We start from the raw sequence: 25,314 nt of genomic DNA on the forward strand, positions 1-25,314 counted from the left end.
ACACTCAGCGATGACAGTGATACGACCAATCACAGCGCGGACAGAAAGCTAGCCGGCCAATGAGGACGTAGAGTAAATTTGCACAGCCAATGGGAAAGAGCGGAAGTGGTGAGGTAACTTGGAGCCGTCGGCTTGACGTGTGTGCTGACGAGCCGTGCACTGGCCGCACTTGGTCTGGACCTTTGGTCGGCTCTGATAGTCATTAGTCAAGATGAATGGCTGCTGGTGAAAGTGCAGCTGCTTTCTACGTGCGTCTATTGCTACTTCTCTCCCCAGCCTGGAGTAGCTGCTTACAGAGAGCAATAGACGCACGTTTTGTTGCAGGTGGCAGCCCTTGTAGTAAAAGTGAGAACAGAGAGCGTTGCCATGGTGATTATCACCTTTTGGCCCATTCAGAGGCTTATTTTCTGTCCGTTTTTCACGGACCCATAAGATTGGCGTGTACACGTATACAGACGTGCCGTTTGTTTTTTTCTACGCTGACTGATATTGCACATGTAATAAATGCAGCCGCTGCCCTAGTGCCCAGTATTTACAGACCAAAACCCCGCTGAGGGCTCCTTCACACGGTGGATTTCGCACGCACAAAACCGCTCATGCAAACCGCATCCACAAGAACCCATTGCTTTCAATGGCTTCCTTCACACGGAGCGTTGTTGCGCCCGCATTTCCGTTAGGGTGAAAAAATACGCAACAAGCTTTATTTTTCTATGCATTTACGCACCCGAAGTTCAGTAGGAGTCTATGAGGGTGCGCAAATGTGCACTCAGTATGTGTGAAAGGACGTGATCGCGCTCCATTCAGAGACGCCATCCTCTCGCGAGCGTATCTACGCATACGCTCGTGTGCAGGAGCCCTGAAAGTCTATGGGAGCAGGGGCGTAACTATAGAGGATACAGGGGATGCGGTTGCACCCAGGCCCAGGAGCCTTAGGGGGCCCATAAGACCTCTCTTCTCCATATAGGGAGCCCAGTACTATGAGTAAAGCATTATAGTTGGGGGCCCCATTACATATTTTGCATTGGGGCCCAGAAGCGTCAAGTTATGCCTCTGTATGGGAGCATGCAAAAAACGAAGCGATCATGCGCGGGCGTTGCACGTTTTTATGTGTGTTGCCTGGAGACAGGAAACAAATAAACAAAAGCATCAAATGGGCCATTTTCTTTTCGGCGCAATTTCTACTTCCTACATATTTGTGCAACAGACTGGCATCGCCTCGCCCTCAGCGCCCATTCAAAACGGACATATGTAAAAAAAAAGCGGACCAAGAAAGGTATTTAGGGATTCACTGTATTTCACGTGCGCAAAAAATACTCAAGGTCCGAATGGTGGCACTTTTTTTAGTTTGCATTGTCTACTGCCATGCGTGACACATGCGTGTTCGCTGCATTTTTTTAGACTCCCCTGGGTGATTTTGGTTTGTGAAAATGGACTAAAATAAGACACCCTGCATTTTTTTGTTTTATCCGTGAAAAAAATTCGCATTGGTATTCACTGGGGCCGTGGTCTGCCCATATCCAGGCTTTGAAAAATGTTTACTGAATATGGGCAGAAAATGCCCCCTCACCCACCCTCCCCGTGTGAATCGGCCCATAGGCTTGTTTCACACATTGTTTTTTTGAGTTGGTTCCTCCCACTTGCTATAGACGCCCTGCAGGCACTCAGCTGATCAGTCCTGTACGCTAGCAGTAGGAGCGCCCAGTAGGGCCTGATATTATATGGTAGCACATAAACCACCTTAAGAAGATGCCTATGTGACAACTAAGAGAAACCTCTGCCAGGGGAAAGAACCAATGATCGAAATGAGAAAGAGATTTCATGGTGAGTTCAAAAAAAAAATCTAGGTTTCTCGTTCGTGTCATTGGGGGACACAGCTTGACCATGGGACGTCCCAGAGCAGTCCCCCGGGGTGGAAAACCTGCTCAAGACCTCTGACAACGGTCCCTAGTCGTTTGCAAAATCGGCAGCCCGTGGGCGCCAGGAGGGACGAGGCTTGGACAAAGGACCCTGCCTGCGATCCTGCAACCCTGAGTTGCCCTCTGAGACCCGAGGGATTCGCCAGCGAAAAGAGGGAAAAGTAGACCTCCTACGCTGGGCGGTTCAGGCTATTTTAGGCCAGAAGAGAACTCATGTCCCCTGTTGTGTCCACTATGATTTCATCCACCTTGCCCCCAAAGAGTCTGGACCCAACAAAGCGCAGGCCAATAAGAGCTTTTTTGGATGAATCATCTGCCTCCCACGATTTCAGCCAGAGGGTGCGACACGTAGCAACCGAGGCTGCAGAAACGAGGGATAAGAGTCTCATGCTATAGGGTAGCCTCACAAATGAACTTCTTGGCCTGGCTATCTGGGAAGCCAGATTGCCAAGTTCCTCCTTTGAAGATAGAGAAGTACGTGTGAGGAGCTCCAGGAGGACCCTATAGCTGGCCGGTCAAATGCTGGAACCCAGTCGTTCCACCTTGCCTTCAAAGGCAGGGTGGACAACAGGCAGGAATCGGCTGCCCATTCGCCGTACTTGTGTGGGGGTAAAGTGGAGAGTAATACTACTGTCTACCTCTTCCGAGCGGCCCAGGAGGACCACTGTCCGCTTGTCTGTCGCCTACCAGCACTAAGCTAAAAACTGATTAGCTGAGTGCCTGTGGGGAATATATGTTAAGTGTGAGGAGCCAAATCGTTTTCTGCTTAGTGTCCATCTCCAGTTGGCAGTTGCTGTATACCCATGGTCAAGCTGTGTTCCCCAATGACAAAAAAAACCCAAGTGCGTGTTCTCAGCTGTCTTCAGCAGCCAATAGAAATGATTGGAGAAGTAGTGTGCACATGTGGCCACCACTCGGTTCATCTAGGGACACTCAAGACCCTTGTCTTGTGTCTGGTGGGAGTCCCAACAGTTGTACCCCCATCGATCAGACACATATTCCCTATCCAAGGATAAGGTATAGCTTTTAATCTTTTTGCACAACCTTACTAATCCCTTAAAATGACCCTCCAATTTCTGTCCCGGGATCGGATCGGGATGGGTATGAATTACCTGCACTTCTTCTGTGCCGTCCTTTCGATCGACCGGCTGAGATAACCTTCAGAGTCACTATTCCCCATCTGCTAGTGTTAGACTACCAACGTACTATACCTTCTCTCTGATTGGCCAGAGCTGCTCACATGATTAGCATGGGCAAATTAGAGAGCAGTGCTCACTGTGCATTAGGCAGTTAGAAAATTGCTGCTGCTATTTTCTACAGATGAACACTGACCCCGAAACTGTAACATCAGAGAGGCGGCAGAGAACAACCACTGCAGGTGATTTACCCCCCTCCCTCATCTCAACTTTTCAAAAGTCCTGACTTTTTTTTTTATTTTCCATCGAAATAGGCAAATGATGTCTTGTTCGATGAGTGGCGTACCATTTTCAGATACATATAATGAATTGTATAACGTTAATTATTCTTTAGGTGGGAGGATGAAAAAAGGCATTCATGTTGCTGCTTTTTCTTTTTTTATACAAATGTTCACATAGCAGTATACAGGACATGATACTTTTTTTTCCTGCAGATTATAATGACAGCAAAATTATATTTTTTTTTAGCTTTTTTCACTTTTGCAGAATTTAAACTTTTTTATTTTGGAGGATAATTTATTTTTGGCATCATTGCATTGAAAGACCCATAAGTTTTTGATTTTTCAATCAGCGGAGCACTGCGAGGGCTTGTTTTTTGTGTGAGAAAATGTTATTTTTATTGCTACCATTTTTAAGGGAAAATAGAACTTTTTTGATCACTTTTATTGCATTTTGTGAAAGGTAAGATAAACTAAAACAGCATTTTGACTTTTTTTCTTCTTTCTTACAATATTTGGCATGCATGATTAAAAAAAAATAAATATAATTTATTCTATGGGTCGTTATGGATGCCGCATTACCAAACTTTTTTTTCTTTATATTTTCAATAAAATGAGAAAAGGCATAGAAAAGTTTTTTTTTTTCTCCTTTTTCACAAGTTCTAATACTATCAGTATTTTTTTTTACCTTTTTCACTAATGCAACATTATTAAAACACCACGCTTTTGTGGGATACTGCGCTAATGAATCACAGCTCAGCGTGACTACACTATTTGTGTAGTACAGTCGCCGTTCAAGCTGAATAGCAGCAGCCATGCTATGCAATTAGTGTTGCAGCATCTGGCAGTCTGCAGTACAAATGTAGCCCGCCAGCCTTCAAGTATGGTACAGCCACATCTGTATATCCTTCTAGGGAACTTGAGCCTGCAATTCAATGCTCATTTTAATAATACACTGCAGTACTTCTGTACTGCTGTGTATTATCTCATTACTATGAGAATACCAGCCGTGGCATACGCACAGGCCGATGTTTGATTGGATGGTAGAGAGCTGATAACAACAATAAAACGCTTATGTGCCCTGATTAATATTGATTGCGTCATGTAAGGCATTAACAACAGGAATTGAAGCCATTTCCTATCCCCACCATTGCAGCAGGACCCCGGCTGTAAGTTATAATCGGCTTCTGCTCTGGATGGCGTGGACTCAGGAGATGTACATGCATGCATGGCATTTTGCGCTAACCATTTCCCTCCCATGATATGCATGAATGTCATGGGGTGGGAAGGGGTGCAGTGCAGTCAATGCGTGATCATGGAACCCCATGGTCCCATGAGTCCTCTAGATCCTCTCTGATAAGATACCCGACTTGTGATATACAGACAGATTTCTGTATTACAGTGTGTATGCTTTTATTAATTGTATCCCATTCCCTATATAATTAGACAGACATTTCTTTAACCCAGTAAATCTGCTAATCCAGCACAGAACTTCAATATAATGAGGAATTTCACAATTTCATGAAGCATATAGCTGTGCATGCCACAACCTACAGCATGTGAATCCCAAATATTGCATACACCCCCTTCAGCACACACAAGAATGAAATAAACGCCTCTTAAATGCAGACACCCAGACCAGACCGACCCCAGACCAGACCCCCCTAATAAATAAAGGTTCCCCAGACCCCCTGAACTGCAGACACCAAAATAATTTTTCTTGCAAATCTCATTGTATTGTTTTATATATTTTGCTTTTCTCAGTTAACTAATAAAGGAATATTTCTCTCTTCCCATTTCTATAGCCTCATCTGAAGGTGCTTAGCGGATAGATGAGTGATCTGGTACGATGTAACATCTGTTTTCGGCAGCCGGGCCGGGCAGCCTCTCGGTTTGCCATAACAAACTGTGGTCATGTCTTCTGTCAGCGCTGCCTGCAGAGAGGTACAAATGTGTAATACATGTGTAGTGACCCGGAAGTTACATCCGGGGATTAACAATTCTCACTGCTTATACCAGCTGCTATACTTTGTATCTTTCATTTTATAGATGAATGGTTGATCACAAAGAAGCATTGGGCTTATTCAAGGCCCATTTAGACACAACGATAATCGCTCAAAAGATGTCACTTAAAGGGGTTGTCCCGCGCCGAAACGGATTTTTTTTTTTTTAAACCCCCCCCCCCGTTCGGCGCGAGACAACCCCGATGCAGGGGTTAAAAAAACAACCCGCACAGCGCTTACCTGAATCCCGGCGGTCCGGCGTCTTCATACTCACCTGCTGAAGATGGCCGCCGGGATCCTCTGTCTTAATGGACCGCAGGGCTTCTGTGCGGTCCATTGCCGATTCCAGCCTCCTGATTGGCTGGAATCGGCACGTGACGGGGCGGAGCTACACGGAGCCCCATTCAGAAAAGAAGAAGACCCGGACTGCGCAAGCGCGGCTAATTTGGCCATCGGAGGGCGAAAATTAGTCGGCACCATGGAGACGAGGACGCCAGCAACGGAGCAGGTAAGTATAAAACTTTTTATAACTTCTGTATGGCTCATAATTAATGCACAATGTACATTACAAAGTGCATTATTATGGCCATGCAGAAGTGTATAGACCCACTTGCTGCCTCGGGACAACCCCTTTAAGCAACTTTTGAGCGATAATCGTTGTGTCATTTACAGCGCAAGATGATCGCTCAAGATGAGCGATCACCTTGAGCTGCCAGCGGAGGATTCAGAAGACAAGCGGGGTGTCCCCGCTTGTCTTCTGCATCTAGTTGTTCCCCACTCCGAGTGCCCGGCTGTTATACAGCTGAGCACTCGGAGTGGAGAATGCAGAAGACAAGCAGGGTGTCCCCGCTTGCCTTCTGCTTCCAGCTGTTTTCTGCATGGAGCGCCCGGCTGTAATACACCCGAGTGCTCCGAGCAGAGGATGCAGAAGATAGGTGGGGTGTCCCCACTTGTCTTCTGCATCCAGATGTTTTCTGCACAGAACGTCCGGCTGTTATACAGCCAAGCACTCTGAGCGGGGGTATGAAGAACACAGCTGGACCGCTGTGTTCTTCATACCCAGCCTGTCATCAGGGAGCGGGATACAGCTGAAACAATAGTATCAGCTGTATCCCGCTGTGAATCCCTGATAAGACTCATCGTCGTCTTTCAGCATGCTGAATGACAACGATGAGCGATGGCATAACAAAAACTGCAGGATGTAAGTGCAGTTACACACAACGATTATCGCTTAAAAGACGGCTTTTACTATTCAAAATACAACAGTTTTTAGGGCCAAATTACACAAGAAAACCGTCTTACCTGCTTGCGTCACATTTCTCATATGTTTTTAAACACTTTCAGAAAGTTTTTCCAACTTGTCTGAAAAAAGGACACGGGCTAAACTGCGCCAAAAATTCAGCCAAATTGCCATGAATTGTGCCAAAATTTTGGCACACTTTTTGGTGCCAACTAATCGGTAGTCTAAATTTATGCTAGACAGTCATTCAGTGACAAATCTGGCACATTTTAAAGACTGTCTAGTCTAAGGACTCCCTCACAGAGACGTTTTTTTCAACATTTAGCACAAATGTAAACAGAGCCTAAAACGCTGTCAGAGGCTCCAATTGTTTTCAGTGGAGCCTCTCACACAGCCTCAGACAGCCGCTCTATCATGGCGCTTTCCAGCACCGCCATTTTTGAGTGGAGTCTGTTCTATTTTGGACGTTTAGCGCACCTCATCAATGATGAGGTATGCTAAACTCCGCTGTCGGCCGCAATGGAAACCTAGTCAAAAGAAGATCAATCAAAGATTATGGTTCCGTTTCGGGGTTCCATCTGCATTCAGTTTTGGGATTCAAACAAAGCCCCAAGATGTAGCCTTAAATATGGGAATGCCCCCCCCCCCCCCCCCCAATGCATGAAGTGCACAAAGTCTAACCAAGTGACATTAGTTTCCCCTTGACCTAAAATAAAACCTATTGCAAACACACCTTAAGTGCGGCTGTATTAACATCGGTCATAGCCCCCCCCCCCATTTATTCCATCATATGCAGTGTAAACTTCCCTATCAATACTGAAGACACCTAGAATTCAGCTGGTTCTGTATGATCCAGCTCAGCAATGTAGTTTCCACTTTAAATGGAAGCCACGACACAAATGTGAATAGAGGCTAAAACATTGCAATAGACATTTGTAATGATGTGTTTCTATTCTCCTTGCAGGAAAAAAAGATGAGTGTGCTGTGTGCAAATCTTCTTGCCGCTTAGTATTTCTATCAAATGAGGTATGTGCAGGATACACGAAAGATATCTTGGGCACCTTCTATAGGTCTAGACATAACAGGTGGACTTCTGTTACTTTTAGATGACTTTTATGTGCGCAAGCTCTGTATATTCAAGAACGGAATTAGATCCCTTCATAGTAAAGCTGATTAAACATTTGCAAAGGTTTTATTTTAAGGGCCACTCCAGTGAAAACACATTTTTCCATCTCTGCCCCCTTTACCTAATTGCCTGTCACACTCTGAAGGTCTCTGTATATTGCAGTTTTTTTTCCATGCAGTGCAACCAACCACCTGTCTGATGCTTCTCAGGCACCATCTTGAAAGTGACATTTTTGCTTTCACATCAATCCTATGATGCATCAGCACAGCATTAGCTAGAGGCTTTCCTGGTGGGTGGATAGTTTATTAATTATCATTACCTTCTATATCCATTCTAAATAAGCTATAGACCATAAGTATGCAGCCAGAAGGATAATCTCTGATCTCCTTTATTAGAATTGTGTGGCAGGAGCTGTGTGATCATCATCAGTAACTGTGACAGGAGTGTCTGTGCCCCTCTCTAGGCAGATTCTGTGGTGGGATCCATGGAACAACCTCACACAAACTGAGAAACTGACTAGAAAATGAACACACAAACCCAAGTAAATCTGAGTTGGCCAGAATTGAGATCACATGACTATCCGAGGAGAACCAACGTAACACTAGCTGACTTATATATACCGAGGCATAGCTACATAATGAAAAAAAAATGTCAGTAGAGTGCTTGTTGAAGTTTTCTCTGCTTTGTTTTGATGGGATCTGTGATCACTGGTGGTTCAGCTATAAATTAGATGCCGTGTAGAAAATTGAAAAACAGCCCCATGCAAGACAACCAAGCTTTGCTCCCTGTGTTCCTATGAACACAAGGGTACCTGAGCTCATATAACCAAAGATGATGTATGCAGTTGAAAACTTTCTTTAACCCCTTCCCGCTATATTACGTACATTTACATCGTGCAGTGTTGGGGTATGTATGAAGAGAGATCACAGGACGACCTCACTTCATACAGCGCAGGCATCAGCTGTTTATTAGCCCATTATTGTCGATGGGTGGCTTGAACTCCGGATCATCTGCGCGGGTTTCCCTTACGCGGATCTCGGACTTCAAACCCGCCTGTGGACATGAGCCCTAATTGTTCCAAATACTGTAAGCTGTGGTTGAACATACAATTTATACAATAGCTGTCACAGAGGTATGTAGTCACTGTTTGAAGGGTATTGTGCATTTAATCAGTTTAATGTAGTGGCTTAATGCATATTTTTGCCTTCACAGACAGATCCTGAAATAAGAATGTTGTTTACGGATGTAAATGTCCTTTGCAAAAAGTTTTCAAATGAGTTAACACAAGTAAGTAACAAGTAAAAATCTAATGATTAAAATAATTCGTAACCTCCCTTGCAGTACTGTGGGATAGTGTTCAGGGCCATTTATACAGGACGATTAGTGTGCAAAATTTCACTAGTGTGCTCCCTTTCAACCTGCATAAAAATCATTGCTGGATCGCCGACTTCTCACTGCGTGTAAACGCTGCTCGCTTAGCACTTCACATAGAATGGGAAGCGCTGGACGAGAAGCCAGCAAGACGTCAGCAATAGTCAGCAATGATCTACCTGGCCAAACGCTCTGCACAAACACTAACAACTTTAGCGGTGACGTCAGCACTCATGCAGTCGTTTAACCTGACAGTCATCCCGTGTAAGTAAAGCATTATTCTGTAGTCATGCCCCCTCAGCCACCATTTCTCTCCCTGTTAAGGCAGTTGGTAACTGTAAGGCATGCACTTATTGATTAAAGGAGCATGTAAAACGGGAACCATCACATCTGCCAAATCCACCTTTCCCATTTTTGCATCCCAGCTAGTAATGACGTTGCAACATAGGCAGGATCAGAATACAAAGTGTCGGTAACTTTACACCGGACAATAGGGGTCTGAATTATACTTGTAATAGTCGCTAGAAATGTACGAACAACTGTTGTTTGTGTGCTTTTACACAGGAGAGGTTGTTGTTTGATTCTTGTTCTCTTGCTGAAGTGCACCTCCCTGAAAAGTTATTGGCTAATCATTGACAGGCAATCTGTTTACACCACATGATAAATAATCATCCTGTAGCTATACTGTTTGTGAAAAAAAAAATCAAGCACCTAGAAGTTGTCGTTTTGCTGCAAAACGCGGCATGCAATAACGTCTCAGACAAATCTGCAAATGAATCAAAACGCTTTGCATCGCCCTCGCCCATGTGCATCTGGTCTAAAAGAAACACAAGCATAACTAGAAAACAACTATTCACACTAGTTTATACCAGACAATAATCAATCAACCAGCGAGTATTTTTTAGGTGAGCTGAAACAAAGTGACTAGTGCATGAATTCTCAGTTGTCACCCTGCTGATGGCGGTGTTTACACAGATCTGTCACTTACGTTCTATCGGGCAAGAATTTACATAATAGTTGTCCCATGTAAAGCCACACTAGGGGCACCGTATTCACTCCATCTGTATGTGCCTGTTACATGTGTTTTTACTGTGTATGTAGGTTTTTTTAAGTCTGTCATGCTAATGCATATGGAGCAAAATAAGACAAGCTGTGATTTTTTTTTTTTTCACGTGCAGCATCAGTCCGTATAAGAACCTCTGAGTACACCAATTTAATTCCGTGGCTCTGTGGGTTTTCCATATTCAGTCAGTAAAAATTACAGACTGAATACAGACAGAAAATACAGGAAAATTTTGAGTTCTCCTAAGTTTTAGAATTATTGTGGTAGCCAATAGTGCCGCCATTGATGTTTTGTATTATCAGGGCACTGTGGTTGGCACAATTTATAAGCACACTTCTATACGCATGGAATATTTTTTTAAATGTTGATACTTTTTACTGTAGGCCATTCTAATGTGAATACTCATTTGCAGATTGTAGAATTTCAAGGAAGTCATAGGAATCGATTACTAGCACATTGCAAAAGAAAAGTAAGTACCAACAGATATGCCTGCGCCAATGGGCTGATGTAATATTTGATTGACATGATTGACCCTACCCACTTAATAGAAGACTATTGCCGAGCTTCGCAAGTAAGGAGAGCTTTTACAGGCAGGTGAATGTGGGGCCTAGAAGAAGAAGTAAACTGACATTGGAGTCAGTGGAAACACAGTTCTAAAGGTATACAGCCTAGACTGATCAGGGAGTGTGACAGATCTTCTTTAAAAAAGACTAATATATTATTAATTAAGAATTAATATAGGTATGTTTGAAGTTTTAGTCATTCTCAGTCTGGGGAGCAATGCCTTCCGTGAATGTCATATTATTGTGTCGGGAAGGGTATCATCTCTGCTTAGGGAGGTGTATGAGGAGACACCTAGGAGGTAAGGAAGGAGACTTATAAGGCCATGTTGCTCCTCTGGGAAATATGCAAATAAGGAAGATGGTACAATACATCTGCAGCACCACCTATTGGTTGGCTGCATTACTGCAAATCAATGAATCTACTCGGAATTGACAGTGGAATCTAAAGGATTAAGATGTTCCACTTCAACAAGCTATTAGCTTTCAAAGACAGCTTCCACTGGCCTTGTATGGAGTGGAATCGGCTCCCGATCAATACAACCCTCTGCACATATACATCCTGGGGAGCCAAAGGGTTAATCATCTCAATAAGTCCACTTCCACATGGGTGACGGTGATAGGGCTGCTACAAAATCGCTGCTATGTACACACGATTTTGTAGCGTCAGTGATGCTTTTTTCTTGGGAAAAATACGGCATTTCATCACGGCTACCTGCGATCAAATCGTGCGATTTTGTAGCAAGAAAGTTAATAGGACTTTCTAATGTTGAAAAAAAAATAAAAAGCGCATCGCACAAAAATAGCAAGTTCATACTATGTGATGCAATAATCAAGGAGGCTCCATAGAGAAACATGGGCTACTAAGAAAAATAATTGCAGCTGTATAGAGCATACCGTGATTTTGTAGTCTCATAATGTAACAGGATACAAAACATCGCTCATGTAGAAGAACCCACAGGAAAGCATGGGCTTCCCATTCATGCAATTTGTCACACTGTCGCATCGCTACAAATTCGCACGAGAAAATCGCCCGTGTGGAAGTGGCCTTACATTTACTGAGGTACCCTCTCTACTTTTTCTCATTACATCTATTTCCACCACATGTTGACAATGGATATCCTAATCCAAATCCACCTATTGCTAGCTATCTAATGCGTATGGAGGTGTGTTGATTTGCCCCAGTTGTCTGATGTCAAGGAAAAGAAGGATCAAGCATGCTGAATTTCCACATGCCTGATCCTTTGTTTCTGCTGGACACAGGCCACCCCCAGTGCTAGAGGTATCTGACAGCAGCTTATTCCCTTCTCCTTACTGAAAATTGAGTTGTGTTGTAACACTTATTTCTCTGTAAATATAAGCATATGAAGTTGATCACATGGATACTTCTTGTTTATTTAGATAGCAAAGTTAGAAGGAACAATTAAAGAACTCACACAAGAATTACAAAGGTAAGGCTTCTTTTTTTCTTTTATAAAGCTGAATGCAGACGGCTGGGTAAGATTCCGACTGCAAGATTCTCGCAGCGAAATGCTACCCTGTGCCCCTGCAGTGACCCCCGGCCTACCTGTCCGGTGTCTTCACTCTGCGCTGTGGATGTGCCGGCTGGTGCACATGCGCACTGAAATAGGACATGCTGCGATTTTCACCCCACGAGTGGAATATCGCAGTTGATTTCCATTCGTGGGCATGGAAATGCATTTTTCAATGCATGTCCTATGGGCTGTATTTGCTGCGGGATCCGGAGCTCCGAATCCCGCAGTGCATATACGACCATATGAATTAGGCTTAAATCTGTTATAGTAATAATATATGTATTCTATTGTATACATTATCTTTTCATATGTTTCCACCTATGCAAACGTGTTTATATATATCATATATATATAATCTGTTTAGATATATATATAGATATATACATATCTATATATATATCTATATATAGATAGAGATAGATATTGGTATATCTTCCTTCATAGTGAATAACTAGCATATAAATGGTTAACTTGTTCTTTGCTATACACTGGTATGTATTAGATGCTGGCAGATACTCCTACATAGGTATTCCTGGCTTAGGAAGGTCCTGAGATAGCGGGTTCTGACGCCTCTATTCGGAGAGGAGCTACTAGAACAGTGAACACAGAATCAGTTTTGTTTCTTAGGAATCGCGTGTTTTAGTAGCAGCATACACCTTAAGGCGTTAACATATGTTAATCATTAGAGTCATTACAAGTTAAGCCAATTGTGTAGATCCTGGCCACCCTAACCTTGCTTACATGGTAAAGCATATATATACACATGCGTTGTAATAAACTCAGAAGAGCTTCATTGTCGTATGATATTTGCTAGTGTCATGTGTCAGTGATTTGTGTACACAACTTCTCACATATGATCGGGAACAAACAATGAAACACTATGTGGAGTTCCTTAGAGCTCCGAGAATAAATCTGTCTTTGTAGAATGAATTTTCTTCAACTTTTCATTTATTTTTATGTCTGTCTAAAAATGTTTTATGGACATTTCCTATAAGAGATTGTGTCAAGAGCACAACCACTGTTTGTATGCCCTATGAATGTCATAGAGTGGCATCCCTTTATGATCCATTCTAGCAGACCTTCTGTTGTCCTGCTATTGCTGGACAGCCATTCATGTGAATGGATGTCCTGTAATACTTTATTTTCCCTGTAGTAAAATCAGCTGATTGCAATAGGTGGCGAGAGCAGGACCCAGGTTGGTCAGATGTTAACCCCAAGCCCTGCATTCTGGGAGGAGTTGTGCATGTTAGTACAATCCCTTTAATCTTTGCAACACTTTTTATAAATCCTCCCTCTTTGTTGGTGCTTTGTAATTGTTAATATTTAGTAGTATAGTGTTATGCACTCTTTAATCACAAATTTCTTTTTTTACTGTAGTTTTAGAGCTTCCCAATCATATAGTCGACTGCCAACATCTAATATATCAAGAAATATGGACTCAGGTAATTTGAATTAAATGCTATGTACACCTTTGCGCTCTTTTTTTTTCTCTAATTAATGCATTTTCAGTCTTTTTGTAATTCTTTTTCATTGAAAATTTCTGATTGATTGATTTCAATGCTTGTATTGTTTTTCAAGGCATTGCAGAATGGAAGACTGAAATCTTAGCAAATTCTGTCATTTAGAGTAAACTGAAAGACTCCTTCTCTAGCTGCTCCCCTGTTGTGAACTTGCATTTACTGCCTTTTGACTGAGTTATTACAAAGGGCTATATGACATTGCTGGGGGATTGAGGAGATCAGGAGGACAAAGAGCAGAGAAAGCTACTATTACAGAGGGCTGTAATTTACTTGGGTGAAATTTCTGCTCTTATCAGTAGTGAGGGGGAATGGACCAGTAGTTACTCAGAGAGGGATAGCTATGTAGTATTGAGTGGACGTGGTTATGCTACACAGTCTCTGAAAGAGGAGAGGGAGCTGTGTTTGTGCAAGTTCATGAGAGAGACACACTATTTGGTGATGATGGGATCACACCCACATCAGCCAGAAACTTGAATGTAGGAGAGCCTGCAATCAAAGTATGAGGTCTTCTAAATGCATGAGAAGGAAAACTCAATGTAAAGATGCAGGGACTTAGTAAGATATGTGTACAGTGATTTTTCATGCACAAAGGTTTCCATAGTCTTTAAACAATATACATACTTACAACCAGACATGCAGTGATTACTTTGTTTAGCTGATATTAGAATATTTTGTGTTCCAAGTCTGCATGCCTAATTTTCAGTTTAGTAGTGGACTTGATTGACTATCACAATGTCATTATTATCACGTACTGTTGTGACAATCACCCCAGCTGATTTAGGAAGATACAGCACTCCCCTCCAAAGGCTTCCGCTGTCAGTGCACTCCTTCACCCTGTACCCATCAGCCTGTAGTCAGCACAGCGCCGCTGGCCAGGTGACCCTCTAAACACACTCTTAGGCCTCATGTCCAGGTCAGCAGCAACCAGGAAGTACAGTGCGGCTGTGAAGCAATTTTAAGTCATGGGAAAACCCATTAATCTAAAGGGGTGAGACAAGAAGCACATTTTTATGGAAAAGCCTTGTTGGTTTCTAACCTATTGAAATATACTGTCACAAACACCGTATTACCTTATTATGCAATTTCCTCTGCCATTTTTTCACTCCGGTTCCCCACGGCTCCTTTCTTACTCAGTGAACAGACTGGGTGGACTACCATTTTACGGTCGCAAAATACATTTCCCAGCAGTTTTTGCTTCTTCTTCAGGCTCCTGGCACAGCTGAGGAAGCTCACGGCGAGTACCAGGGAGAGCGACTTGTAGAGAGACAGAGCAGCCCTTGATTCTCCTGGAACAGACAACTACATAGTGGACTACATAGGCGCCCATTATAAAAAGAGGACTAGTCCCCTTATTTTGACCGTGTGATTATGTAGTCAGCGGGATGCATACAGCCATGACTTTACAACAGTGTACAACAGGGGAACAGATTATTTTGACATCTCCAGATTCAGTGTTTCAGCTCCTATGAGCCCATAACTGACAAATTCCTTTTAACATAAGTCCTCTACATAATAAATAAATCAGTTACTAATATAGTTTCCAGGAACATTTTGTGTAAATTTTTTGATATTTTTTATGTATGGAATAAAGCAGCCTTTGTTTGTTTCTGCTTTAGTGCATTCAGAAGACCAATATTCTCCTACTGTATCACAAGTGTCCAATGCCAAGATGTAAGTATGATGCACAAGCACTGGCGTAACTATAGTGGATGCAGGGGATGCGGTTGCACCCCAGGAGCCTTAGGGGACCCATAAGGCCTCTCTTCTCCATATAGGGAGTCCAGTACTATGAATAAAGCATTATAGTTGGAGGCCCTGTTACAGGTTTTGCATTGGGGTCCAGGAGCTTGAAGTTACGCCTCTGTGCACAAGGCTTCCTAATACAGAGCTCAGATTCATGGTCAATGCAGATATACTGTATACCACACCAGATCTTGCTGCTTGGATAGTGCTTTGTTGGTGAATTAAACTGATTTATGATATTTGCAATTCACTCTTCCAGATGCATCACATTTCCTGTGATATGGGAGTGAAAAGAAGCAATGTTAAGCCAGTTTCACACCTTATTTGGAACCTCTGCAGATCCTCAGCACTTTCTCTTCCGTCTAAAAGCTGGGCAGCTGAGCGGAAAATGAACCGACCCCATTATAGTCAATTGGGTCCGTTCAGCACTGTTTGGTTCCTTCCTGACACTGAGTTGTTTGGCTGCAGGGATTCCCATTTCCTGCTCCCCGTATGGGAATGCCGGACGCCAATGTGAAACCACCAGTAAACAATGCAGTGTGAAGATCCTGGGCCCAAATGTTATATTTGTTAAATTGTCCCATGCACAGCTCTTTTTTTTGTATAACAGAGGGGCTTGTTGGGCCTCCTCAGCCATCGGGGTCTAGATGCAATTGCAACCTCTGCACTCCTGGGCCTTCTATTTATGTGTGGTGTACTAACCTTTTTTCTTTGGACAGGGTTGAGTTAATGGACTTCACTTCAAGCGCACCTAGAAAGAAGAATGTAAGTGTAACTATATAAACTACATACATTAATCAGACATTATACACTTCCTGTAAAGCGATTCACTGATATGTTTGTATGGTTATAAACAAACGATTTTATATTTCCAGATAACCATAGCTGGACCAAATAGATTGTCACTAATCAGCCCCCCTCCAAGTGGCCTCATGGGTACGTTTATAAAGGTTTAATTATTCTTATTATATAATAGTATTCTGTATAAATCTACAACGCCCATTGTTTTCTAGTGTTTGACTCTTGCACTGTATTTTGCTGTATGATTCTGACTAGTCTTTAGCATGTATTCATTATGCTTGTCTCTACATATTTTCTCCTACAGCTTTCATGTAAAAAGATTTTGAATGAAAGCTGGAATCGCACACAGTTTTGTGCAGTTTTTTTAAGCCAAAGTAACTAGATCCATTTTTGGCTTTGGCTAAAGAAAACCACCTCAGAAGCTAAATGAAAAGAAGGTAGTCGGCTCACCTCAGGCAGTGCAGGAGCATCACAAGCTTCCAAGACAAAATAAATAGATCTGCATCAAAAGCTACAGCTTTAAAATCAGACGATGCTGCCACATGCACTCTCTAAAATTTGGTGAAGATATGCATAGAGGACCATGCAATAGCCTTAAAGGGGTTGTCCCGCGATAGCAAGTGGGGTTAAGCACTTCTGTATGGCCATATTAATGCACTTTGTAATATACATCGTGCATTAAATATTGGCCATACAGAAGTTATACACTTACCCCCTCCGGTGTTGGCGTCCCCGTCTCCATGACGCTGACCAAGGCCGCCTTCTCCCTGGATTAGACGCGCTTGCGCAGTCTGCCCTCTTTTGTCCGGCTTCGGCGTGCTCGCGCCGCAGAGGTCTTCTGCGCATGCGCAGAAGACCTGTGCGGCGCGAGCACGCCGGAGCGGCCCCTTCAGCGCAAGCGCGTCTTATCCAGGCAGAAGGCGGCTTTGGTCGGCGCCATGGAGACGGGGACGCCAGCACCAGAGGGGGTAAGTGTATAACTTCTGTATGGCCAATATTTAATGCACGATGTATATTACAAAGTGCATTAATATGGCCATACAGAAGTGCTTAACCCCACTTGCTATCGCTGGATAACCCCTTTAAGGCCTATTTACACCAGCTGATAATTGCTTTTAAAAAAAAAAAAAAGCTAATTGGTGATCGTTTTAGCAATCATCGTCACGTCTAAAGCGCGCCCATCGTGCACTTTTTGGGCACTGCTAGCTGATCGTTAAATTCAGTACAACCTAAAAATCGTCTGTCATTCTTATCAGAAGTTCTTCACGGGAAGTGCTGATAGCATTGATTCCCCATGGAGAACAAAGGATCTGAGTGCAGATAATAGCCCTCAGGCTATTAACTGCATTCAGCGAAGGCTTCATTTACACAGTTAATTGCTACTAAGTAGCTGAATAGCTACTTAATAGTTCATGCAAAATGATCACTCAAAGTTGTCACTCAAACTGTCGTTTGAGCGATTCTTGAGCAAAAAAGGATCGGAACGCAGGACCACTTTGTCCTGATGAAAAACCATGAAATGTGGAACAGCTAAAAGTGTAGCCAATTCCGACACCCTCTGAATGGAAGCGATGGCCACCAGGAACGCCACCTTGACGCTCATCATGCGAAGCAACACTTCTGCAAGGGGTTCAAAGGGTTGTCGCTGTACAGCATCCAATACCAAATTGAGATCTCCCCCCGGGAGAGGTGAACGGTATGGCAGAGCCATATGTGCCACCCCCTGTATGAAGGTGCGGACTGATGGAAGAGTAGCCAGCAGTCTTTGGAACAAGATGGTAAGTGCCGACACTTGTCCTTTAAGGGAGTTGAGACTGAGTCCCATCTAGGCGAAGATCTGTGGAAGTGAGAACTGCATGGGATGCCCAGATTGACGTTCGCACCAGGCGAAGGTGCGCCTCTGGACGCGATGGTAGATCTTTGAAAAAGACTCTATCCGCACCCTAATAATGGTGCAGATAACCATATCTGTGAATCCTCGGGCTCTCAACACTGCGGATTCAATGTTGGTGGAATAGGGGTGCGTTGGTAGATGTTGGTGGAATAGGGGCCCTTTCAAGAGGAGATCCTTGTGGAGCAGAAGATGCCACAGCATGTCAACAAGTAGATCCATTAATTTGGCATACTATGTCCAACGCGGCCAATCTGGAGCGATGAGCAGCCCCGAAATGCGTTCCCTCTTCTTGATGATCCTGTGTAACTGAAGGATTGGTGGGAATAGGTACAGGAACTGTGACCCCGTCCATGGGATGACAAGGGAATGCACTGCTAAGGCCTGAGGATCCTGGGACCTTGATACGAACCGCAAGAACTTGCAGTTGAGCCTGGAGGCCATGAGGTTCACTTCCGGCTGTTCCCAACAATGACAAAGTTGCTGAAAGACGTCTGGTGCAAAGTTGAGAATCAACAGATAAATTGTCCGAAGCTCCAGAACATTTACTGGGAGACGCGCAGCCTGATAGGCTGGCGTCGGTGGTGATCATCCTCCAGTGGAGGAAGAGGAACGACTGACCCAGGAGTATGAGAGGAGACAATACCTACCACTCCAGGGAGCGGGAGAGCGACTTCGGAAGAGTGATCTGCTGGTCCAGGCTCATTTGGTCCTTATTCTAAAGAGAAAGCAGGCATCGCTGCAGATCCCGTGAGTGAAACTGCGTGAAGAGTATGGCCGGAAAGGACGCCACCATCAGGCCCAAGATTCTCATTGCATGCCGGGTGGAAACGGAGCGCCGTTGGCGAAGGCCTAGGACCTGACGATGAAGTACCTGATGCTTTGCGACTGGTAGAGACACGCGTGCCTGCACAGTGTCCAGGGTCATCCCAAGGAATTACAGATGTTGTGAGGGGACGAGCAATGACTTGGCATAATTCTCCTTCCAGCCGAACCATTCCAGAGCAAGTAAGGAGATGTGCAAAGTCTCCATGCTGGCCGTCCGTGATGGACCCTTGATGAGGATATCCTTCAGATAGGGTATGGCTATGATTCTCCTGGAGTGAAAGAGTTCCATTATGGCTGCCAGTACCTTGGTGAAGACCCTGGGAGCCATTTCCAACCCGAACGGGAGGGTCCGGAACTGGTAATGCCTGCCTTGAATGGTAAACTGCAGGAACCGTTGATGCATTTGCTGAATCGTAACGTCTAGACACGCATCCTGGATGTTGATGGACTGCATCTCTGCACTAACCTGGGGGGCTAACCCGGCTGGGTACCCCTGTAGCCTTTATATCCTGATGGGCTCCTACAGCTTCCACCTTGAGCTAGCGAATGGAGTCTGGGACTCCTCTGTATGAGGCATCCGGGGATGCGTATCTTCCATGAAAACAGAGTGCAGAGCAGCCTGCACGGTAGCCGGAGAGCAGCTTGCCTGGGCAGCAGTGCGGCAATCATTTTCAGGAGTGGGGAAAAACAAGTGAGCTATGAGGCTGCTTGTTTCCCACTTCCCTGTGGGAAGGATAGGAAGACCTAAGCCCACAAATCCTGTGTCTTCGCAAAATAAAAAAGAGAGCATATCTGACCTCCTTTGGACATAAAAGTTAAAACTGACTTCCCCCAGCAGGCAGGAAGGGGTATAGCTGACAGGAGGAGTCAACTTTTGTTCAAGCTCTATGTTGCCTCCTAGTGGCAGCTACTAACCACTGTATCCCCGATATTTCTGACAAGAAATGCAGTCCTAAGCTCTTGCTCACAACATGCAGGTTGCGAGTTCAGTCCCTGCATGGTTCAAGTAGCCGGCTCAAGGTTGACTCAGCCTTCCATCTGTCCGTGGTCGGTAAAATGAGAAGCCAGCTTGGTGGGGGGAGGGGAGTAATAAATAAATGACCTGAAAGTGCTGCAGAATAAGTTGGAATAATAAGATTTATTATCTTTAATTCATGCCCCTGTACTCCCGAACAAATCCTTGCACCGCTGCCAGTTTTAGCAGGACTTTTTTTTTTTGCTTTTTCATCACCACCTTCCATGAGTCATAACTTTTTTATTTTTCTGTTGATATGGTTGCAGGGGGACTTACTTTTTGTAGGAAGAGTTGTATTTTTAGTGGTACCATTTAATATACCTTTATAATGTACTGAAAACTTCTTAAAATGTTTTTGCGGAATCGAAAAAACTGCAATTCCGCAATTCGGGGGGATTTTTAAGATTTCATTTCTACAAACAGTTCACTGTTTGATAAAAATTGTATGTTGACTTTATTCTGTGGCTCAATGCAATTATGAAAATACCAAATGGATATGTTTTTTGTATTACTACTCTTACTATATGTTGCCATGTAAAATGCTACAGAATATGTTGGTGCTATATAAATAAAGATCATTATTTACAGCAGAGAGGTGAGGGTGCAGCCTGTGCTGCTTCTGCTGGATGGAGATGGACATGCTATGGTGCATGTTCCCCTATGGACCCTACCCCTCCCAACTGAACAGTCGCTTCACTTGCTTCACATGGTGTGCTGAACTCCAGTGCACAGAAGGCTGTGCAGCGGCATGGGCCCCCTACCCCTTTGAGACCGGTCACAATGACACCCCCTGCATCAATTGCTACACCCTGTTCTATTCATGCTCTGCAGTTGCAAAAAAAGCTCCCATCCTTCACATTTTTGTGTAATCTGACAATGGGACAAACAAAGGCCTTGATCACACAGTGCGGTTTTTGTAGAGCTTTTGTTGATTCCAAAAAAGGTTAGTACCATTTTCCCCCATACTTTTCTATATAAAAATGACATACGACACGCAGAGAAATCAAGCAAACATCTGCAACAGCTGATTTTTTCCTCGTACTATGTGTACAGTTTTTTTTGTACTTTAGGGTATATGTACACAGACATTTAAAAAGTTGTGCCAAAGATTCTTGGGTGCAACTCGGATCGGACAGCAGATTGACAGGTATTAATTTCGTCCAAGATTCAGCCAAGAATAGGACAATAGTGTAATGTTTTTGAATATTCATCAGAGTAAAAAAAAAAGCCCATGTGAATATACCCATTCAAATGAATAGGTGCTATTTTCATAAGATTTTAGGGACCAATTTCCATCCGCGTGCATGTACCCTCAGTTGCGAAATCCACACCAGAATTCTGCAACGTATCCAGTGTGTGTGAATACAGTCTCGGACTCTCTCTATCACATACAGGTACTTCAAGAAAGCAAGTTAGTAACAGTAGTGAAAGTTGAAGAGCGAAATCTAAAGGAATTGGGGGAGAGTTGTAAATATCTATTGACCGTCTTCAATTTGTGAGAACTATCGTGTTATTTGACCTGCATCCTCCCCATAAATATCAAAAACACTGAATGTTTTTAAACCTTCATTTTACAGGTCCCCATAGGAGTAATACCACATCGGGATCACTAAGGTAATTCATTTAAAGTAAAATATGTCTTCCAAGCACCATAACTTTTCTTTTCGACCAATATAGTTGTGTGAGAGCTTGTTTTTTGCGGAACATGCTGTATTTTTTATTAGTACAACTTTGGAGTTCATATGCCTTTTTGATCACTTTTCATTCAATGTTTTTTGGAGACGGTCTGACCAAAAAAAATTGCAGTTCTGGCATTTGGGTATTTTTTTTTTTTTTAGACGATATTTACTGTGCAAGATAAACAATGCATTACTTTGATAGATTGGACTTTTGTGGACATAGCAACACGGAATGTTTTTTTTTTTTTGTATAAACATGGGAAATGGGTTTTTTTTTTTACTTTTATTTTTTCTGATAATTTAAAAAAAAATGTAAAAATGAGTTAGTTTGTTTCCAAAGGGGACTTAGGCTTGCGATTGATCACTCTTACAATGAAATTTTTCCATTTATTTCCATTTAATTTTGTTCCATTTATTTAGTTTTTTTCAAATGGAACAAATAGATGAATGCACTATTCCATTTGAAAAACGAAAATGAAACGGAACAGAAGTATTTCCATTTTTTGTTAAAAACCATTGAATTCAATTGGAACAGAAAAATGGGAATGGTTATCTGAAGCTAATGGCAATGTAAGCAGGCCTTGAATTTGACACCGGCATTGTTCAATATCAGTTAGCAATACATATAGCCATGACTCAGAAATCCTATGGTGAGCCACACAGGAAGAGGCTGCAAGTCACATGTAGCTTCCAAGTCACCAGTCCTGGGGGGGGGTCACTGCATCGCCGTACTTTGTTTTAGACCTCTTATACAGGAGGTCGGACCCACCGCTCTCAGACCCCATGGATATGCCATGAGCGCCTCATATGGGAATATCCCTTTAAAAGGAAACCTGTCACTAGATACATTCTGCCAAATCACGGAACTGCATGAAGTCAGGACAGTCGCCCACCTTACAGAGAGGTATGTTTGATTGTGAAATGTCATAGTTTAAAAAAAAAATCTGCCAAAACGGAGAAGACGACTCATGTGGACGATATGCCGTCGGCTTCTTCCCTCCTGGATCAGCTAGATTGACAGTGCTCTCCCTATACACAGGCAGAAAGAGATCCGTCACTCTAGGTGATCCAGATAGGGATATCCCTGCGGGAAACCACTCTTGATTTCTGGTTGATTTCACGTTTTTTTAATGAAATGCTGCAATGTAGCATACCATCCTGTAATTCTGGCCATCTGTGTGGACTGAACGCAAACCCATGGTTCTGGCAGCATGGACTGAGTGACAGGTTTCCTAAAAGACTTGCTTCTTAAGTCTTGGTGCCAGATGCCACCTTCATACGTCTTGTGGAGTCCAGGCTTTGAAGCCAGAGCCCTTTTGGCAGTGCAAAAGTGACCCACATGATATTAGGTAGTTGTAACATTATGACTGATCAGTGCCTATATAGGTAAACCCCTGTTAGGCTTTTGTTCAAGATGCGTTTCTATGATCCCTGTTTTACACTTCTTTGAACACTTACTGTGTTACTTGCATCTTTCTATACAGATCAAATGTTGGATCTTCACAGCACAATGTTTTCCACCCACTTTCACAGTCTATATCTCCTGCAAGATACGGAAGTACCTGGAGCCTGTCTAGTCTGAGGTCTCCACAGCAATGTTCACCTTTACCTTCTCAGCCACCCAGTGCCAGGCAGCCCATTACTCTTGCCAACATATTGCAGCGTCGGCATTAAAAAGTTGTATAAATTTTGTTTTAACTATATTCCTTTAGGGAGCTTGGTTATATTAGCTACCCAATACTGTTTATGGTTAGAAATAAGTTGTTTTGCCTAAAGTGGCCCTCTGAGCAGCAATGTACCCACTGCGCCAACTTGGTGTTATTAGCCCTTTCAAAACAATTATACATTTTTGTTCTCGGTAGGTTTTGATGTTCTGTTGTGTATATTGACAAGCAGAAGTCTCTTATATGATTATTACCAGCTAAACATGTACTTACCCGCCGTCAGACGTTTGTGACAACTATGTGAATGCCACTTGTCGCTGAAATTATCATTTTATTATGTAGGTGCTTCATGTCAATAGTTCTTCACTGAACTATTGTAGGGGCTACTCTGTAATTGGGTATTGTGGAAGTCTGGGAGTTTAGTAAATGACTGTTATAGAGGCACTGTGGCACCTACAAAACCTGCCAAGGCATTCACTCTACATATTTGCGTCCCTTTTGCAGAAGCTGCAGTTATGCATTTGTAATGGGTCATGGGCAAGCGTCATGTTATAAGATACGTTATGGAGCAGAAGCTGGCAGATAAAAACGGAGGCAGGATTTTTTATTTTAAATCAAATACTTCAGTCCATCACAGTCTCTATTGTGTTTAAGCAGCTTTACCTTTGGTCTGAGTCCATGGCGTTGTTTGCATCTACTGGTTTCAAGTCCAGTGCGATAAGGCCGTCTCCCTTTCATTCCATACGGTGCAATGTCATATTTGGCTCACGGGTCAACAGGGCCTCCGGTCATCTCCTGGCTGCTCCACAGCATGGAGATACAGCCGCTGCCCTGTGATAGGGTCTCCACCACTTTAAAAGCTGACTACTGCGCTCCTGGTGTGGGCTGTGACGCAGCACACTGCTTTTATATAGGGCAGCTGGGACACTGAGAACCTTCCCAAACATAAGAGGAAGGTGGTGGGACTTAATCCCATTCACTATGCCCTACTGCGGGGGTTGACCTTCATAGCGATGACATGCTAGATTCATCACAGGTGGCGGAGCCTTCTTCCCAGTGCTCACCACTTTTAGTATTCCCTGCTGCTTTACTGGTGGGGGAGGCGGGGCTTAATCCAGGTGCTCACAGCACCTCTTCTCTCTCCCTGCCCTGCGCGTCCAGCCGCATCATTAGCTGGAGGGTTTGGAGGCTAACGTAGCCTTTAGGCAGCATGTCACAGTGGCTGTAAGCCACTATAATAAGAGGGGAGCCCGGCACCGTTCACCCCTCTTACACATTCAGACCCCTCTACACCACAATTCAAACTACTTAAATTTCTTTTGACTGGGAGTATTTATCTTAGAAACACGAAAGCGCCCCGGAGTATCCGGTTCATTACATCCAATTTATGGAAATGATCTAATTCTCTATGTATAATGATTTACAAATATTTGTATTTCATGTCATATGTCATATGAAGAACAAATAGAACCCATTGAATTATGTGTCTGCTGCCATCTAGCAGGTATACAACATCTGTAGATTACATTTTGAGTAAGTGTAAGAGCAGATATTACACACATATCATTATTACATTGTAAGATGTTATTGTTCCCCATTGGTCTTTCACGCGCTGGCCAGGTAAATATCTCTTTAGTACTTTGGTATGTTTAGGATATTTGTGAGAATTGCTTATGTAGCCCAGATTAAATTGATCAAAACCAGCCTAAGGGCTCACTCATACGGGCATATGTTGGTGGCATATTTTTTCGGCGTGTAATACACAGTACTGAAAGCCCATTGATTGACGTTGGGCAATTCAGACCTGCGTTTTTCTTATGCGCATATTACGACCGTAGAAAAAAAAAGCAGCGTGTCCTATTTTGCTGCACGATACGCCCATTATAGGCTATGTTACATGTGTATTTTCTGTGTAATGCGCCCGTAATACATAGCAAACACACAC

The 25,314-nt window shown here is 43.3% G+C and overlaps 1 protein-coding gene across 1 annotated transcript; it reads left to right on the forward strand.

The window, feature by feature from the left end:
• Nucleotides 1-98: 98 nt before the first annotated feature.
• On the forward strand, nt 99-23,698 carry RNF212 (ring finger protein 212). Its single transcript, XM_066589987.1, has 12 exons — nt 99-113; nt 5,136-5,274; nt 7,538-7,599; nt 8,912-8,986; nt 10,546-10,602; nt 12,095-12,144; nt 13,600-13,670; nt 15,365-15,419; nt 16,211-16,256; nt 16,367-16,427; nt 21,604-21,640; nt 23,190-23,698. Exons 2-12 carry the CDS (start codon nt 5,163-5,165, stop codon nt 23,377-23,379), a joined length of 816 nt encoding a protein of 271 aa, XP_066446084.1. The 5' UTR covers nt 99-113; nt 5,136-5,162; the 3' UTR covers nt 23,380-23,698.
• Nucleotides 23,699-25,314: the final 1,616 nt, after the last annotated feature.

This window comes from Eleutherodactylus coqui, chromosome 2, assembly GCF_035609145.1.
Source record: "Eleutherodactylus coqui strain aEleCoq1 chromosome 2, aEleCoq1.hap1, whole genome shotgun sequence".
Taxonomy (NCBI): Eukaryota; Metazoa; Chordata; class Amphibia; order Anura; family Eleutherodactylidae; genus Eleutherodactylus; species Eleutherodactylus coqui.

What these genes read in the sequence shown, in the direction of transcription:
- RNF212 (XM_066589987.1), top strand. Translation starts at nt 5,163, where the DNA reads ATGAGTGATCTGGTACGATGTAACATCTGTTTTCGGCAGCCGGGCCGG. An exon ending in TCAGCGCTGCCTGCAGAGAG is followed by an intron (nt 5,275 to 7,537) that starts GTACAAATGTGT and finishes TTCTCCTTGCAG; the next exon opens with GAAAAAAAGATGAGTGTGCT. An exon ending in CCCTCCAAGTGGCCTCATGG is followed by an intron (nt 16,428 to 21,603) that starts GTACGTTTATAA and finishes TTCATTTTACAG; the next exon opens with GTCCCCATAGGAGTAATACC.